Genomic DNA, 18,845 nt, shown 5'->3' on the forward strand with positions numbered 1-18,845 from the left:
ATTACTTTTCAGTACGCCCTCGTATTTGACGTTAAGTATGTAAAAACCCTAAATATCTTAGTTTTTATTAGTTTTCAATTACTCATCCAGAGAATAATGAAAAAATTAAAACATACGTTTATAGATTTATTTCTCCTGATCTATGTGCCGTGCAACTATACAATAAATTCAGTGGTATATGTGAACAGTCTCTGAAAAATGTGTTGTTTTTAGAGTTAGTACTTAGTAAATAATGAACTGAAACATCAGGTCCGATTCTGCAGTTTTATAGCCTGAGCAGCGAATGCAGAAAGCTTTGAACTTGTTTTTCCATCCCTTGTGGACGTCCCAGCGATAACAGTTTTGAAATAATGTCCAAAGATTTTTGGAAGTCACTAGTGCTCTCGTTCTTAAATATTAGATAAATACAGTCTAAGTAATTTGCGCGCCTTGAGTCACGATGCTCGAGATATATACACAGTTTCTATCTTTAATATTGGATCTGAGAATGAAAGCGTCGTCCAAGTAGGCTGTATGCTTTTTATTTTCCGTGTAATCGTCCAGCACATATCTTAAGTTACCATCTTTATTTCACATTCTAGACATCGCTTGAAAATAACCAATGATTGAAATTGGTCAATTTCACGGAAAACAAAAAGAATACAGCCTACTTGGAGCGTGTTTTCATTCTTAAAACACGTTGAGGCTGTGAAACTTAACAAAATAAAATTTTAATACTTCACTTAATGTCTTAAATCTTTAACTTGGTGTTATATCTCTTATTGAGTAAGCATTTAAAGTTTTTAAATTCGGTCAAGAATTATATGAAGTAAGATCATGCAATACATGACTGATTAAACATGTAAGTTTTAATATTTTTTAACTAAGATTAGATTTATGGCAGAATAATACAAACGCATTCCGTATTTATCTACATGGTGAACTACACACATTTTTATGTGTAACTTATTTATCTCTTACATCAGTTCTAGCTTGTAACGATCCTGGTTTACGAGTAAGACACGAGTGTTGGTGAACTATGCTTCTTTCCTTTGCGAGTGACCTACATTTCATTTCTTCTTCTTTTCAGTTAATCACTGTCCGGCATCTGATTTCATACAGCTAAGTTTATGTGGACGTGCTGTGATTTACCACCACAAAGAGGCTCCACCTCATACAGCATTTTGGTCTGAAGATGACCACAGGCTTGGTCGAAACCGGTTATCAGAATAAATAAATTTGTGATCAAGACTGATTTTAATAGTAAATATTATTACTGTTTCTACTAGTACTTTGAACATAGCAAATTCTTAGTAGTGGAAACTTGCACGTTCACGATTGACTGCCTTCCCCACTCTGAAAGGATTTTTGTTTGTGGAATTCCGAATAGAGTGTAGGAGAGAGGAATGTTAACTAACCTTCACCTCCGGCTGGGCTGTCTTGCTGCTCTGCGATCTCTTCCTGAAAAGAGAAAATTTCGCATTAAATTAACAATGTAGCGACTGTCTGAGTACTGTTAGGAAACTGAGATATGTCAGTAAGGGACAACGTGAAAATTTTCAATCTAACACAAATATCCAAAAAAGGTCTGCTTCTCAGTTCCCTCGTCCCGCCCCATTTTTCAAGCTCGCTCTCTCTTTTTCTCACTACACGCACGCACGCGCACACACACACACACACACACACACACACACACACACACACACACACACATCACACCACATCACATAAGGTCTCTCTCAGCAGGCACACCACTATAGTTCTCACCAAATCATTCAAAATTGGCGCGAGAACGAAAACGATGAACAAGTGAGCCGCGACAATAACATAGTGTCTTTCTATCAGTATGGAGGCGTAGGTGTATACTGAAATAAAGTTTTGCGAAAATACGTGTGAGAAACAAAAGTAAGAGTGAAATATAAGAAAAGATATGGAACATAGTGCACACATTAGTTACAGAAAGAGAAATTCGCCAGAGATGCACAAATGAATGGCAAATACAAGTACAATGACATTCACTACCACTACTCGCGAAAACATATTTCAAACATCAGCAAATTTATTCATGACTTCTTTGCAGACGGAGTACTGTCAAACACGATAAAAAGGCTCAAAAGAAGCCGAACTGCAAAAATAAATTTTCACAAGCAATGTAATTATAAGAGAGCAATCTAAAGAAATTATACAAAATGCATATGCTGTATCTTTTAGGCTTACAACAGAAAAATAACCATGAACTGTGTTAAGGCATTTTACAGAAATAAATCGAGACACATAGAAGATAACTGAATAAATGTAGAAACATGTCTGCGTAGATAAAAAGGAAATATACAGTATTTTGCGTAAAGTGGAGTTTCAGAAAAAAACATATCTAATACAAAGATGTAAAATTAATAAAATTTCTCAGTCTAACACAAAGAAGACATTGATAACGGAGAAATTTTATTTTTTATTTTATTGATACACGTTGAACAATTTTGTGAGGCAAGTATCAATTTGGCCTTAAGAATGTTTAAGAAGTCTTTTATTAAGAAGTCATGTAGTGTAGTCTTGTTGTTCTAATGGATAAACTGAAATACTGGGCAGTGCCGAGTGTCTGTTTGTTGCAGTAGTATAAGTTTCCATCGATCAAAGGAGAGGTTATTGTCTTTATCGTAAGGAGGATGTTAAAATGTTGATGCTACACTCAAAGGAAACAGTAAGTAGGAAGTAGTACGAAGAGCAGAGTTTGCCACCGAGTACCTCAACGCTGGCGTCTAAGCTGAAGATGCTATACATTATATCAAAGTTGCAGAATATGTCAACATTTAGTAGTACCTATATAGTTGGAGTAGTTTTAAAAGTTCTTGAGCACTTCAACCTATACAATCTATTTTTCATCATATTACTTAAGTAAAACTAACAATGTTCTATGGTTGAGCAACTCTTGCGGGCTTGGTATAATAGGTGTTCGGCAATCTTCGTGGTCTGTGACGATAGCTGCCAGTGTTAATGACGAAGAAACTGAAAGGCAGGGCAAGAAGCGGTAACTAATACAGGTGCAAACAGTAGAAACTCTAACGCTTTCTCTGTGGGTCTCACCGAATGCAGTTTCATCCTTGGTATTGACCAGCTAGGTAATACGGCTGGAGCCAAAGAAAAAGCTGTTACCAGCAATCCGACAGCCCGAGGTCAAACGGCAAAGCCATCAGTGGACTCTTTCCAAACATCTTCCGCCAAAAAAATCCTAAGCTGTTCACACAAGTTCCGGTTGGTTCATGACAACCTTCTTCGACTGCAGGGGCCCCTCCGCTAGTCAAGTTCCTCGAGCGTGAAAGCACTATCTGTGTGTAATGCTGCGAAGATGCTTTGCAGAAATTCGGCTTGCCATACAGTCAAACCTTCGAGGAATGCTGTTAGACGGAATCATCCTGTTGCACAACAGTGCCCCCGTATCGCCAGTAGGATGAAGACCACGTTTCAGCGATTTGGTAGGGAAGCACTGCAGCATCCTCCGTACAACCCGGATCTTTCACCATGTGAGTTTCACATTTTTGGCGCCGTGAAGAAAGACAGGCGTGGACGTCACTTTCAGTCGGACGAGGAAGCACACGAGTGCGTGCGGTTGTGGACCCGTCAGCGGATGACCGCGTTCTGAGAGACGAGAACTAATTGTCTTGTCTTTCAGTTGATAAACGTCTGAACGCGTTGAAGAGGAATTCCGCCTTATGCATATTTTAGCAGCTTTTATGCTATGTTTAGTGGGTTTATTTATTTACTTTTCTTCTGCATAACTGTTGTTATATGTTATCTTTAAAGAAACTGTTGGTAAAATAATTAAATTTGTAAAAAGAGCGATTATTGTCAAATATTTTACATTGGTTAGCATACATACAGAGTTGAGATACGTATTATTGTGTTAAAGCATTCTATGTTGTTTATTTACGATATGTCTAAAGGTTCTACTTTTGTAGTGCAGCTGCAAATGGAGTGGATGTATGTATTTGTTTGCATTCCTTTGCATTCACTTTATTTACAAATGTACTACGAAACTACAACATTAAGACATATCGTAAATGAAGAACGTAGAATGCTGCAACACATTGATACATATCTCAACTCTGTGCTGTAGGGTAACCAATGTAAAATATTTGACAAAAATCGCCCATTTTACAAATGTAAATATTTTACTAAAAGTTTGTTTAAAGATGACACGTAAGACAATTATGCAGAAGAAAAATAAAGATACAAACCCACTGAAGACAGCACAATGAGTGCTGAAACATGTCAGGGTGAAAACAAAACTACGAAGGTGTCTTGCATGAGGCCGAATTCCTCTCCAATTCTGTTAGTAAGAACGGAAATAAGAAGAACTGCAACATTCGCAAAATGATTATGTCTTAACGCTTGAGGTGATTATTTTTAATGGGACCACTCCATGGATCAGTTTTGGTGGGTGTTCGGTTATCATTTGATTACCCCATATACTTGCCTGGTGTTCCCCGATTTTGTCTGCATGCACTACTAAAAATTTCTGCCATGGAGCTTCGTAGGATATCCACCCCTTCAGCCTACCAGCGGAGCACTATAGTACGTCAGCAGCAAACTGCCATTGAAATTTTTTACAACGAAACGACAAATCTCGAGTCGAAAAAAATAAAAAACATACTAATAATTCACGACTAACAATTCCTGGGTAAGAGTGTACGTTTCGTATCGCGACATTACGTCTCATTTTTGTTACTAACAGCGACAGCAGCACCCCAAGCGGCCAGCAAGCAACATATCTGAATACCAAAAGAGTGAGAAATCTAAAGTGTATATCCATTTGTACCATACTTCTTATACTAGGGACTGTACTTAGTGACACAAAAATCGACAATAACGATACGGTGGCGCACAACAAATTTGTGTTTATTCAGTTTCCTACGCACGCTGGGAGATACGGAACGGCGCATTACAAGACAGTTTATTTACGAGTCTCTTGCAACGGACAGACATCTATTGAATAATGTCGTTTTCTTTTAATAAAAAAACTGGTAGTATCCACCAAAAGACCTAACCTTCTACAGAAAGACGTCGTATATCCAACATACAAAGTAGAGTTTTTGTTCGGTACACTTTCACCCAAATCAGTGAACGTGGAATAGAGGAAACATGTATGGAATGTAATACCTACATTATCTAAAATACCAAATGCGCCACCACAACTGTGGCTTAAGGGAAAACCACACAGACGTGAAAATAAATAGAAGCAATAAAACTGTTTCCCTACACGAGAGAAACCAATTCCACAATATTGCTAAACGCGAGTCAAACAGCAAGAATCTTCAACACATTCCTTTCGAAGCAAAAGTAATTACATTTACAAAAATATTCGTGTAACAGACAGTCGAGTGAAGTGTAAGAAATGGCGAATCATTGGTCTCTATAATTTTTTTAAGCGTCGAGGAAAGTGCCTATGGTAATAACAAGAGAAAAAACAGAAATATAAGCTTCTCATGCACGAAATGTGTTTATAATCTCTTGCTTTCAGCGGGATGAGTAGAAAATCTAGGCATATTCCGTTAATGACACGCGTGAATGTCTGCTTTTCCACTACTTGGACCGCTAGTGTCGCCCCAGCTGCCAGACGATTAACAACTTTCACACGACATAGAGTCGCGACTGTATTCATTAGACTGTGCCGCTACTGTTGCATAGACCACAGACCACGCATGTCCCTATCTCTGGCGTGTTAAGGCTTGAAACTAACATCTGAGTCACGTGAATCGGGGCAGACAGCCGAGTTCCTGTCTTTACGCGCTGTGTGAATTGGAGCTGACACTTACAGTTTTTCCCATGTATAGCTGAAATCAGTCACTGATTTCGTCAGCGAACTGTAGTACTAATGTTACACTAGTAGTACAGTTAACGAAATTTTTCCGAAATTCCTGATAAATAATGGTTATCGTTTTTACATGGGGTCAAGTTGAAACCTATTGAATGTTCTTTTTAACATGCGACAGAATAATTGTTTAGTGAATACTCTTTTTTGCAAATGTGAATTCTTGTAGTTCACCACGGTTACAGGAGTGGAAGACAGCATAATAATTCCACGCGCGTCATTAGTTTTCTAACGGTTCCACAAGAATTTGAGTGAAATGTTATATGTTTCTATAAGAAAGGATATTCGTTTCTGTGCTTACTGTCAGGTATTTACACAAAATAAGTGCATATATTTTCTGACTTTTCATAACCAGCACAGATGCTGAAACGATAGCAAGATAGGAAGCGTAATATATTACAAAACGTTGATTATACTTGTGTAGTGAGCTAGATATTAACAGTATGTCCTCTTAAGATATTAGTCACTCACCAAGTTTTGCGCCCAAGGACCAACAGCCATCTTAACTTTCAACTACTAGGAATATCTCTGCAAATATTTTGAAATAGTTCCCTTTCACAATTGAATTTTTCACAGTTTATGAAGTCTGTAGGATCAAAACAAAACTTCTATTCTCTGAACAACCGTAATTTTGTTGCTTGTAAACAGAACTGTTAGTACGTTTCACCTGGCCACACACAAAATCATAACCAACGCATTAATGTTCGAATTTTGGAGAAATCAGATAAACTGCACTGCCACATGTGTAACAGCAATAAGCCAAATTATTTTCTTCTTAAAATCAGTGCTTCATTTCAGCTATATATGAGAAAAACTGTGTCAGCTCCACCCCACACAGTGAGTAATAACAGAATCTCGAAGTCCTGCCCCGAGTCACGTGACTCAGATGTTGGTTTAAGTGTAATGTCGTCACGCGCAGTCTCTGTTATCTGTAGTCTATGTACTGTAGTGTCTGTTCTGTTATTGTCTCTCTGACAAGTTGCCATAAAATACTGCATCACTGTCGTATAATCTTTTTAAGAGGGATCTTTTGTGACTTGAATAAAGCACGCTAAAGAATTCATTGCTTTGTGTTACAGAACCGAGTGTGTATTGGATTAGAGGAGAAAAAAAGTTACAATTTTTAGAGGGTGGTGGTACTCAACAAACAGAGCACTTTCCTAAAGTACTTCGCCGCCCTAATTACAGGTACATAATTATGAGATGTGATTCAAGATTCATAAAGCAGAGAGGGACATAGGTCACCCAGAATTAATGGAGAGAAGGAGTTTGCGTTCATTTGCGGGAGTGTTTCGTTATTAAAGACAAGCAAAGAAATCGGCTTTACGCGTCCATAATGCTGTGGCCGGTGGCGCACCCGATTGAACCCCAGCGACAGGTGCTCTCCACCCCCGCTGTGACGTCACAGCCGGCCCTGAGGCGCCGCGGGGAGGAGTCCCCAATGCGCGCCCCAGGGATATCATCATCGTCGTCTCCGGACAAAGGACTGTACACAAACGTTTAGCAGATACCTATCCGTAGCAATTAATTTCGACTCCGGTGTCCACCCCCTTTCACCTTTCAGAAGCGGCCGTGCCGGCACAACATAAAGGGCGAAAAGTAAGAAGATTGTCTCCCTGCGCTGAAGGCCAGAGCACGTACCTCAGAGGACGGCAATCACATTAAGAGCAGCTTGCCTGGGATGAGCTGTTTATTCATCCTTTACCCTCCCCGCACCCGTTTCCTCTGTACTGATGTAACACCCCTACAAAGAATGATCTTACCGTCGCACACTGTGCACTTTGAACATTATCAACAAAAGCCTAAATATAATATCTACAGAAATGAGTAAGACAAAATTAGTTGAAAAATACAGTTAGCAACAACTTTTTTGGTAATTTTATTTGTGTGAATAAGCGTTTTGTCTCATGTTCAGTTTGCATGATACAATTCAGTATTTACAAGTACAAGGGTAATCCAATAGGAAAACTTTCAGGTGCAATAAATTCATAAAAGTTGTGAGAGGTGGCATGTGCCCCCTCTCATATTTCTATCTTTCTCTGAGTAATTCGATTTTCCTCTCTAATTGCACGCGGACTTCCCACGCAGCTTCTCTCGTCACCCGGGTGGTCCTGTAACAGGCAGGTTCTGCTGATCTTGAAAGGGTTAAGCTGACGGGTGTGAGGGAGTTGAGTGGAAGCTTTCCAGACGCCGACATTGTCATAAGGGCGGGGGCGACACGCCCACACGGGCCTGACGGAGTGGCTGGGCTAGAGATTTCGTTACTTCGCAGAAACTTAGTGAAAACACTTTCTGGCGGGCTACCAGCGAGGCGTGGGAATGACTTGTGTTCCCTGGCAGTCTTGACGGGCAAATTCCCGCGTTTTCTGCAAAATCATAACTGTGATTGGTTTGCTCAGGGGATAGCTCCGTGACGTAGCAAAATCGGCGCAGAAATTGGCGCCAAGTCGACAATAGAGTGGAATTTTCCGCCGGTTTTCGAGTTGCCGGTTGGAACGTTTAACCACGGCCACTGTCGTGGTGGCGGGAATGTTCTGTGTTCGGCTTGTACGGGTGCTCTTGAGAGGGTCGGCTCTCGCCTTTCGGTCGCAGTAGGTTACAAGGCTGAGCTCTCGCTGCTCTGGACAGCCTGCTTCCGTTGGCTGTCTAATATACTTTCATTTAATTGTGTTTGGCGAAGTTGCTGAAGTTTCGACTTCAACGTAACTTTTCGAGTACAGTTATGAATTGAGGGTTCTGCGTACAGGCGGTCTGTGTTGTCCGTCTTGAGCAGTTTTGGCTACAGTAGACTGTATCGGAGTTACTGTGTGACTCCGCTTGTTAAAATTACTCACTGCACCGTCAGTGATTGTGTAGCGAGCCTTCTTCGTCTCCCTCAGAGGCGCATTTGTGTTGCTAGGAAGTCTTTAGTCTGGAAGAACCAGACCAGGAGAATTTGTTTCGGTCTATACTCTCGACATTATCATCACCACGATGGGACGTCGAAGCTACCAGCCTTCGCCTCCGGTATGCCAGATCTTGTCCTTGCAGTTTAGAAGACAGCTTGGCAATGTATGTCCGCAGCACCGGCAAATCAGGGAATTTTGCTATGTGACAAACAGAGCTCAGCAGAGAACACCTGTTCCCGTCTTTTCTAACGTGGCTCTGTCTTGGGTGTTCATTGTCTGAGTTCTCACTACTGTAGCAGCAATTAATGTTGGGTTGGCTGGGTGTTTCTCTTAAGATTTGAGTTGCAAAGTTCAAAAATGGTTCAAATGGCCCTGAGCACTATAGGACTTAACATCAGTGGTCATCAGTCCCCTAGAACTTAGAACTACTTAAACCTAACCAACCTAAGGACACCACACACATCCATGCCCGAGGCAGGATTCGAACCTGCGACCGTAGCACTCACGCGGTTCCAGACTGAATGAGTTGCAAGGAATTGGCTCCACATACCACTTGGTCATAAATGTCACAATCTAATTTATGGACAACTTCACCTTCACAGCATTTATTTGAATATACAATATGGCGTACTGTAAATGTTTCATGTGTTTTGTTTATTATTTTGAGTTTAGTCATAATAAATCATATTGTTATTTTGGACAGAACTTTCATTCTGTGGGTCGGTAAAGCAACCCTTTCATTTCTCACTACGTTGATGAAACTTTCCTTTATCAAATTAATTTCTATCAAATTAAATTATTGCAGGTGCCAACCTCTTTTCTACTCCACATGCAGGGTCGATTACAGTCAGTTGCGTTTCTTCTTAATCCATGTGCAACAGCAAAAGTCGGAGTTAGAAAAGGGGGAGGGGGGGTGGCTTAGAGCATCATTTACATGTGAAGATTCCAGAAGAATTTAGTGTTAAATACACTACTAGCCCCGGCACCTCGCAGGTGTATTATCGATTTGGTAGTGGGCATGGGTTATCCCTCTGTTTTGATAAATGGCCAACAGTCGGCAATCTGTTATTGCATTACAGGAAAGGAAGCTGTTCCAGTGCAAACTTGGCCAGCCCCCTTGTCGACTTACACCGCCTTGGAGCTGTCACGTTTTTTGATTAGCAAACTGTTAAACCTGTGAAAATGGATCGTAGTATGATAGCAAATGCGGTTACTCGTGTGTGTCCCCGCAGTATGTGTGCGACTGGTACATTTAAGCACTTCACTGCACGTAATCTATACTGTAGCACATTACACATTTTCTCGCTCACACGCTTCATGGTTTAATATACCCTACAGCAAGTGCACAGTAACGTGTGCAGTGTTCTGCATTGTGGTTGCGCGTAGCGAAATGCTTAAATCAAACCTAGCAATTGGAAGAAATTGATGCTAAGTGCATCTAGTACATACAGAAGATCACAAAGATACACAAAACGGACACAAAAATGAAGGCCACTGAGGACAACTAGCATCAACGGACGGATTTTTTTAAAAAATTTTTTTACAGACAAAGAAAACATTCATTGAAAAAGACTAACTTTTTCTTGCCTATATGATAAAGAATAATTAGAATGAAACTAAGAAAGATAGCTGTAACTAATAATTTTTGTGACAATTTCTCGTGGAGAAACAGCGGTCTAGCTAAAAGTACTTTAAAATGGATTACAAAACAGTCTCGACCATAAAAGCAAATGACGTTCGTGGAGGCGGTGAATTGGGAGGGTGTCTCCCCATTCACCGCCTCCGTCTACCATCATGGCCTGAGCGCCTGAAGATGGTCAAATACTGATCGAAACCGGTTACCATTGAAATAAACGTTTTTGCGGAAAGACTTTTTTGTAATCCATTTAATAAATGGCTGTAAATGTTAACATTGTTTTCCAGAGGTATCGTTGCAAAGCGACATGAAATGGAACGAGCACGTATGATTGATAGAAGAGAAGGCGAATCGTATACGTCCGTTTATTGGGAGAATTTTAGGACAGTGTAGCTCACCTATAAAGGATTTCGCGTAGAGAATACTAGTGTAGTGCGACCTATTCTTGAGTACTGTCGGTGTATTTGGGACCCACACCAAGTCGAATTACAGAAAGAAAAAACGCTCGTATTACGGAGATGCTTCGGGCATTGAAATGGGAGTGCCTGAAGGGAACATGACATTCTTTTCGCGGAACGCTATCGAGAAAATTTAGAGGAGCGGCATTTCGGCTGACTGTAAAACGATTCAACTGCCACCATCGTACATTTCGCGTAAGGACCGCGAAGACAAGAGAAATCTGGGCTCGTGCGGAAGAAGACAGACATTTTTCCCTCGATTTATTGGCGAGTGGAACAGAAAAGTAAATGGTTAGCAGTGGTATAAGGTACCCTCCACCATGCGCTGTCGGGTGGCTTGCGATAGTGTGTATGTAGATGCAGGTCTAAAAACGTTTTCACTGATTTTTTGGAAGATGAGGTAATTAAACATCTTAAACATTTCAACAACTATCTTTTGCCCTTAAACAAAACAAAATTTTTAAAATTAGTGTTTGATACTGCGAAGCATTTGAAGTTGCCAATTTAATTCAACTGTTACAAGAAAACTGCAGGCAATAATTTTTGCGGGGACTTCATGAAGCGGCATACCGAATTTTCCTTACGATGACCTCAGCCCACCAGTCCTCAACGAGTTCAGAGTTTCAACGGAGAGCAATGAATTATTATTTTGAAGGCCTGAAATAACACTGCTATTACTGTTGTATTTACTTTTATTTCTGTGTTCAGATTTACAATGTTTTGTGTCTCATGCAGAGCGTCCTGGTGTAGGGAACACATAGTTTTTAAAATGTAATTAAACGCATTAAACCCATCTCATTTTTTCGCAGTTTTTAGTATTAATTTCGTATATTCATCCCATTAAACAACTTTAGTGTATTTATTCATAAATTATTTACAAATGTTCAAGAAGGCTTGCTTGTTTGCCACCGGGGGAACCTTCTCTATCGCTTGTGGACTGATTATACTGAGGACCACCACCAATCGTCGGTGACGCATCTGAACGGAACTGCGCAGACCCATCGCCTGCTATATTCATAGAATATACCATATCTTACTCTGTTGGCCACCAGAATTATAGCACCATGAGGGCAGCAAGCACCAAATGTCAAACTGGCATGAAGTGGACTACCTGTTTGGATATGCAAATCTTAGCATTTCAGCGCAGAATTTTACGTATATAACCACGATTTAAGTATCAAAAATTCTACGCACTAACAAAGTCTACGGGAAGGTATGCTGTACCTAATGACACACCCAATTACATCACTGTAATATTGACTACTCGAGTGCGCTCATCTGAGGAATAAGGAACGAATTGAAAAAAGGTCTAATCTTAACGGACTCTAAAAGTATAAGGGATAGACAGCACCATATGGGAATGCGATCACTTCTGGTTATATACATACTGAGCCTACAAGAAAAATTGACATTGAAGTAAACATCATGTGGCTAAAAGGACAGTTAGGCATCTTCGGAAACCGTACATAAAACAAAACGTCCAAAGAAGAAGATCCTGTGCCCGTGTTCAGCAGGTACCGGCGATTAAACCGAGATTTGATGGAATCAGACAGAGTGAGCGGCATCAGAGCTCTAGTACGGCTAGGTCATCAATGTTAATACCCTAGTCTATGCTATAGAGCAAATTACAGACTGCCCAGTGTGCAGTCGAGACAGTGAATAAGAGGTCGATTTCAGTCGCTTATTATAAGCGTTGTACTAAAGACCGAACTCAGCAAACCTAATTATACTGCAGGTTCAGCTAGCTGAAGGTCAACTATCTGCTTCCATTACTGTCCTTTGAGGTACACGTCGTAGAAGAATTTAACACATCATAAGAATCTGATGTAAAAATTCAGACACAGATATTCAATTTTTTTTTTTTTTTTTTTTTTTTTTTTTTTTTTTTTTTTGAATATTTATATTCTGAAAGCATGTGTTAGAAACATCTTTCAAGATAATTATCACAATGTGATTAGTGTCACTAGCATTGTGCAACACTCTCTATGCACTGTTTTCGTCACATCTTTGACTGCATAGTAAAAGAAGGTCTGCACGGTTTATTTTGGGTACGGAGCCCTGCACAGCAGTCACATGACTGAGTAGATAAAGCATGAGACCGCTTACCCTGGGCATGGCTCATGTTGTACGCTCTTTGCAGCTAATAAGTTCAAATTCTTTTGTCTTGCATTTTGCTGAGATTGCCAGATCTAAGCTGCAAGAAGCACTGGGAAAAATGGCAACAAGAAGAATATTCACGTTTGTATATAGAATGTATGAGACTGCCCATGTACCATCAGTTTTTCGGAGGAACATCATCCACACAGTTCCGGAGATAGCAAGAGATGATAAGTGCAGGATTTATCCCATAGTCAACTTAACAGCTCATGCATCCACGATACTGCCAAGAGCAATATACAGAAGAATGGAAACAAAAATTGGGGATCTGTTAGTTGACCATCAATTTGGCTTTCGGGCAGGTAAAGCCATCAGCGAGGCAGTGCTAGCATTGCGGTTGATAATGGAAACTAGATTGAAGAAAAACCAAGACTCCGTCATTAGATCCGTCGACCTAGAAAATTGTGCAAGATGTTCAAAATTCTGAGAAAAACAGAGCTAAGCTATAGGGAAAGCCGGGTGATATACGGTTATGTACAAGAACCGAGAGGCAATCAAAGACTAGAAGACCAAGAACGATGTGTTCGGATTAAAAAGGTATAAGGCAGAGAATTAAGGTTCAAGAGTGGGATTAAAACTAAAGGTGAAAGGATATCAGTGATAAGATTCGCTCATGACATTGCTACCCTAAGTGAAAGTGAAAAAGAATTACAATATCTGTTGAATGCAATGGTCTAATGAGAACAGAGTATGGATTTAGAATAAACCGAAGAAAGACGAAAGTAACGAGATGCAGCAGAAATGAGAACAGTGAGCAACTTACCATTAGGATTGAGGGAGGAAGGAGGACATCAAAGCCGGCCTCCACTGGCATAAAAGAATTCCCGGGTAAGAGAAGTTTACTAGAATCCAATGTAGGCTTAATTTGAGGAAGAAATATCTAAGAATGTACGTTCGTAGCACAGCACTGTTTGGTAGTGAAACATGGACCTTTGGAAAAAAACCGGAAAAGAAGAGAATCGAAGCATTTGAGACGTGGTGCTACAGACGAATGTTGAAAATTGAAGTGGACTGGTAAGGTAAGGAATGAGGAGGTTCTTTGGAGAATCAGTGAGAAGAGGAATATGTGGAAAACACTGACGAGAAGAAGAGACAGGATGCTATGACATCTGTTAAGATACCATGGAGGAAGCTGTAGAACGTAAAAACTGTAGAGGAACACAGAGATTGTAATATATCCAGCAAATAATGAGGATGTACGTTGCAACTGCTACTCTGAGATAAAAAGGTTGGCATAGGATTTCGTAGCAGTGAGCATGAAACCAGTAGGAAGAAAGATGAAATAAACAAATAAAAATAAAAATAAAAAAGAAATAAGAGGAAGAGGAAGAGAGGTGGGGGGGAGGGGTAGATGATGCGAGCCCAGTTCACTGAATAGTTCTGTCTACGGCGGAATAGCTATCACGATGAGCTGCTGTTAGCAGATAGAATTTTGTCTTCTCTGCACTGATTCTACGCGTGCACATACACTTTCAAATTGTGTTAGAACGATCGAACGTCTTGCTCGTAACTTCCCATTGCGAACACTTAAACATATGTTAAAGACCTGTAAATGGTTTCCGTTGTGCTATGAAGGTTTTGCTTAGTACCGAGTATTACGTTAATAAGTCACAGCACGTTGTTGTTCATTCATGGATCAAAGTTTTGTATAACAAGGGTGATATTTTCAGGGCCTTAATAATAAGATTATTACATACTCAGGTTAAGGTCAAACAGGTAGTAAGCTGCGTTCAAGTCTGTAGATGTAACCGTATGTATAGATGTATATAGACTGGTGTCCAAAATTAAAGCAACAAAAAGAAATTTTGCAACACTGAATTTATTTTGGCACAAAACACTGTAAGCAAGTGATAGTAAAGTAGAAACAATGTGAAGAATACAGAATGTAAACAACTGCAACACAGCATATCGGTAGACAAAAATGTTCTTCGTATTTTCCAAGTTAAGGGGTTTGCGCACACATTCCGACAACTGGTTAGTGTTCTCCGTATGAGGTGTGGCAGCAATACAGGCCTGAGAACAAGGGGCATGCTGTGAATGATGTTATCAACCTCATGTTCAGGCAATAAGGCCCATTCTTCTTGCAGAGCTGCTCGCAAGCGTTGGAGAGTGGTTGGTGGATGCACAAGTGATGCAAAATGTCCGCTAGCGCATCCCAGATATACTCTAAGGGATTCAAAACGAGAGAGCGAGCAGGTCACACCAGGCATGGAATATCTTCTGTTTCTAAGAAAACATCAAGCATCTGTGCTTTATGAGGTCGAGCATTATCGTGCATTAGTACGAAGTCTGGGCCCAGAGCACCTCGCAACAACCGTGCATGAGATCCCGAGGTATCCTCACGGTACCTGACAGCTGTTAAATATTTCTGATTCACCAGCACAATTTTTGGGCCCCGAAATCGTGTTACAAGTGCCCTACAAATGCGAATCCGCCGACAGTCACTCTCCAGACCGAACAGAGACTCATCTGTGAAAAGAACATTGGATCTCATTTCGACTATCTAGGTGGCATATTGATAGGTCCACTCTAGACGTTCCATTCTGTGAAGACGCGTCAGAGGCAAACATACAGCAAGTCTACAACAATAAAGGTCACTCTACTGGAGCCTTCTGTACATCGTTTGCCTCCCTCCAATACGTCCAGGGAATGCTGAGAGGTCAGATGCCAGTTGTAATGCAGTAGTAAGGGTCGCCAAATAATGGTCCCCTCTTTCTGATGTCACACGTGGTCGGCGCTACCCTGGTCTTCGGTATAAAGTTTCGGTCTTTATAAACTGTCGCAACATCCGAGAAACAAGAGAACAATTCACATTAAGCCATAGGGCCATATCAGTTCGAGACTGTTTCTGCTTCCATTTTTTCTATGGTCCTCTAGTGCAGAGTGACCGGTAGGCGTCTTATCTGTTCCATACTGCACCGTCTGTGGCTGTGCACACAGCGATTGTGATTGTGGACTACTCGGCAAACACTACCCCGTTTGATAGGTGCCGTGACGTTATTGTTGGCATGGTTGTCCGTTGACCGGTATGCCATCTTCCGTGCAGAACACGATCCTACGGCCATCTGTTGACAGCTTGTATTATTATATCGCGAATTAGACACAGGACGAAGAAAGAGCAGTTTGTAATGATAATTAAATCAAGACCCTAAGCTCTCGACAGGCGTTGATATACATCAACGGGGACAGTTGGAAATGTGCCCCGACTGAGACTCGAATCCGGGATCTCATGCTTACATGTCAGACGCTCTAGCCTTCTGAGCCACCGAGGGCACAGAGGATAGTGAGACTCAGGGACTTATCCCCTGCACGCTCCCCCGTGAGACCCACATTCCCAACTTAATGTCCACACACTACATTCCTAGTGCACCTGCCCGTTACACTCATTACTCGCAGCAGGCAACCTTACCGAGTCCAATAAGAGTTCGGGCAAAACGTGTGCATCCAGCACAGAAGAAAAAGGTCAATGGCCGGCTAGGCTCAACTACATGAAGATTCGGACATGTCCGAAAGAACAAATACCATCTTCATAAAGAGCAGTTTGCTGCTTCTGGACACCAGTGTAACATGTAAATTTAAAAAGCGCATCATATGTGGACGTATAAACAATATGTAGTTGGCGAATTACTGGATATCATCTGAAGACAAATAAATAGAGAAAAAAGGTACGTGAATAGGGCATATGTAATGCAAAAAAATCTTTTATTTGCTTCATTTTTTTTAACGGTTTCCTGTTCGAAGATCTCGGCTGTCTTGTTCATTAGAATTCAGATAGTGCGAGCAGGCAATAACAAATGGCAGCACGAAACAGGAACGTAATGCGTCGTTGTAAGTGGACGGGTAACTGCCGTTAGCCGGGTCGCTGTCGGCCGTGCCGCGAGATATACGCGCGAGGAACACATTGAGGAAGCGAGGCGGCGCGATGGTAAGTCTGGAGCGCTGGCGCCGCCTCCCGAGGGAACCTTTTATTTCTGGAGTAGCTGCGCCTGATTGTTTCCCCGGACGTGTCGCTTCGCGGCGCCGGGCGCGTTCTCTGTTTATTCTGGGCCCAACTTGCTCCTCTTAACTTCACGATTGATCATTTGAGACGAATGTTAGTGCCCGTCGCTGGCGGGGGGCGCGCCACAGCGCCCGGACGGCCGGCAATCGATTCCGTTCCGCGCGAAGGGACTTCTTTATGGCCCGGCCTGGAAACAATCACAGGTTCTCGATGGAGGTGACGTGTAGCGACTTCCTAAAAGGGGCCCCCCGGGGGCCAATGGGTGGGCAGGTACGGTTCGGCTTAAACATAATGCCACCCGGATGGGGGAATTTAAAACGCCATTCCGACGAACGCGGGCCGGGGCGAGGCGAGGCGAGGCGAGGCGAACTGTGCAGGAGGTGGGCGGCAGGAGCTGTTTTATTTGGCGGGATTACGCGTTTTACAGCGGGCGCCGCCTCCGCCCAGCACCAGCTGATCGGGCAGCGACGAAGCGGAAGCGAAGAGGGACCTACAGTCTGTAGTGGAGGCGCTACCTTCTGCTTCCTCAACGAGCTGCTTCCTAAGAATTGTACTACTGAAGTGGCACGTACTACTTCACCAGAATATCAACTTGCAGTCACTTTTTTCTTATTTGCTCATCATATGAGCTCTGTATTTTCATCGATGTCAAACTTCAAATTTACACCTGGACAGTTTCAAACAATACTTTTCAATAAAATTCATTCCAGGCCACTGTGGCGCAGTAGTAAAGAAACCTAGTACTGTAATTACACTACTGGACATGAAAATTGGTAAACCACGAAGATGACGTGCTACAGACGCAAAATTTAACCGACAGAAAGAAGATGCTGTAATATGCAATTGATTAGCTTCTCAGAGCATTAACAACAGGTTGGCGCCGGTGGCGACACCTACAACGTCCTGACATGAGCAAAGTTTCCAACCGATTTCTCATACACAAACAGCAGTTGACCGGCGTTGCCTGGTGAAACGTTGTTCTGATGCCTCGTGTAAGGAACAGAAATGCATACCATCACGATTCCGACTTTCATAAAGGTCGGATTGTAGCGTATCGCTATTGCGGTCTATGGTATCGCAACATTGCTGCTCGCGTTGGTCGAGATCCAATGACTGTTAGCAGAATATGGAATCGGTGGGTTCAGGACGGTGATACGGAACCCCGTGCTGGATCCCAGCGGCCTCGTATCACCAGCAGTCGAGATGACAGGCATCTTATCCGCATGGCTGTAACAGATCCCTGAGTCAACAGATGGGGACGTTTGCAAGACAACAACCAATTTGCATGAACAGTTCGACGATGTTTGCAGCAGCATGGACTATCAGCTCGGAGACCGTGGCTGCGGTTACCCTTGACGCTGCATCACAGACAGGAGCGCCCGCGATCTACATCTACATCTACATCTACATGACTACTCTGCAATTCACATTTAAGTGCTTGGCAGAGGGTTCATCGAACCACAATCATACTATCTCTCTACTATTCCACTCCCGAACAGCGAGCGGAAAAAACGAACACCTAAACCTTTCTGTTCGAGCTCTGATTTCTCTTATTTTATTTTGATGATCATTCCTACCTATGTAGGTTGGGCTCAACAAAATATTTTCGCATTCGGAAGAGAAAGTTGGTGACTGAAATTTCGTAAAAAGGTCTCGCCGCGACGAAAAACGTCTATGCTTTAATGACTTCCATCCCAACTCGTGTATCATATCTGCCACACTCTCTCCCCTATAACGCGATAATACAAAACGAGCTGCCCTTTTTTGCACCCTTTCGATGTCCTCCGTCAATCCCACCTGGTAAGGATCCCACACCGCGCAGCAATATTCTAACAGAGGACGAACGAGTGTAGTGTAAGCT

General features: G+C 41.9%; 1 protein-coding gene across 1 annotated transcript in view; it reads right to left on the reverse strand.

Annotated features, from left to right (window-relative positions):
• Window positions 1-1,392: 1,392 nt before the first annotated feature.
• The window catches only part of LOC126282361 (SKI family transcriptional corepressor 2), a 262,174-nt gene continuing 244,721 nt past the window's right edge, over window positions 1,393-18,845 (reverse strand). The window contains exon 10 of the mRNA XM_049982019.1: window positions 1,393-1,440. Coding sequence (XP_049837976.1) covers window positions 1,393-1,440 — 48 coding nt within the window. The remainder of the gene's footprint in view (window positions 1,441-18,845) is intronic.

Source organism: Schistocerca gregaria, chromosome 7 (genome assembly GCF_023897955.1).
Source record: "Schistocerca gregaria isolate iqSchGreg1 chromosome 7, iqSchGreg1.2, whole genome shotgun sequence".
In the NCBI taxonomy this organism is placed as follows: Eukaryota; Metazoa; Arthropoda; class Insecta; order Orthoptera; family Acrididae; genus Schistocerca; species Schistocerca gregaria.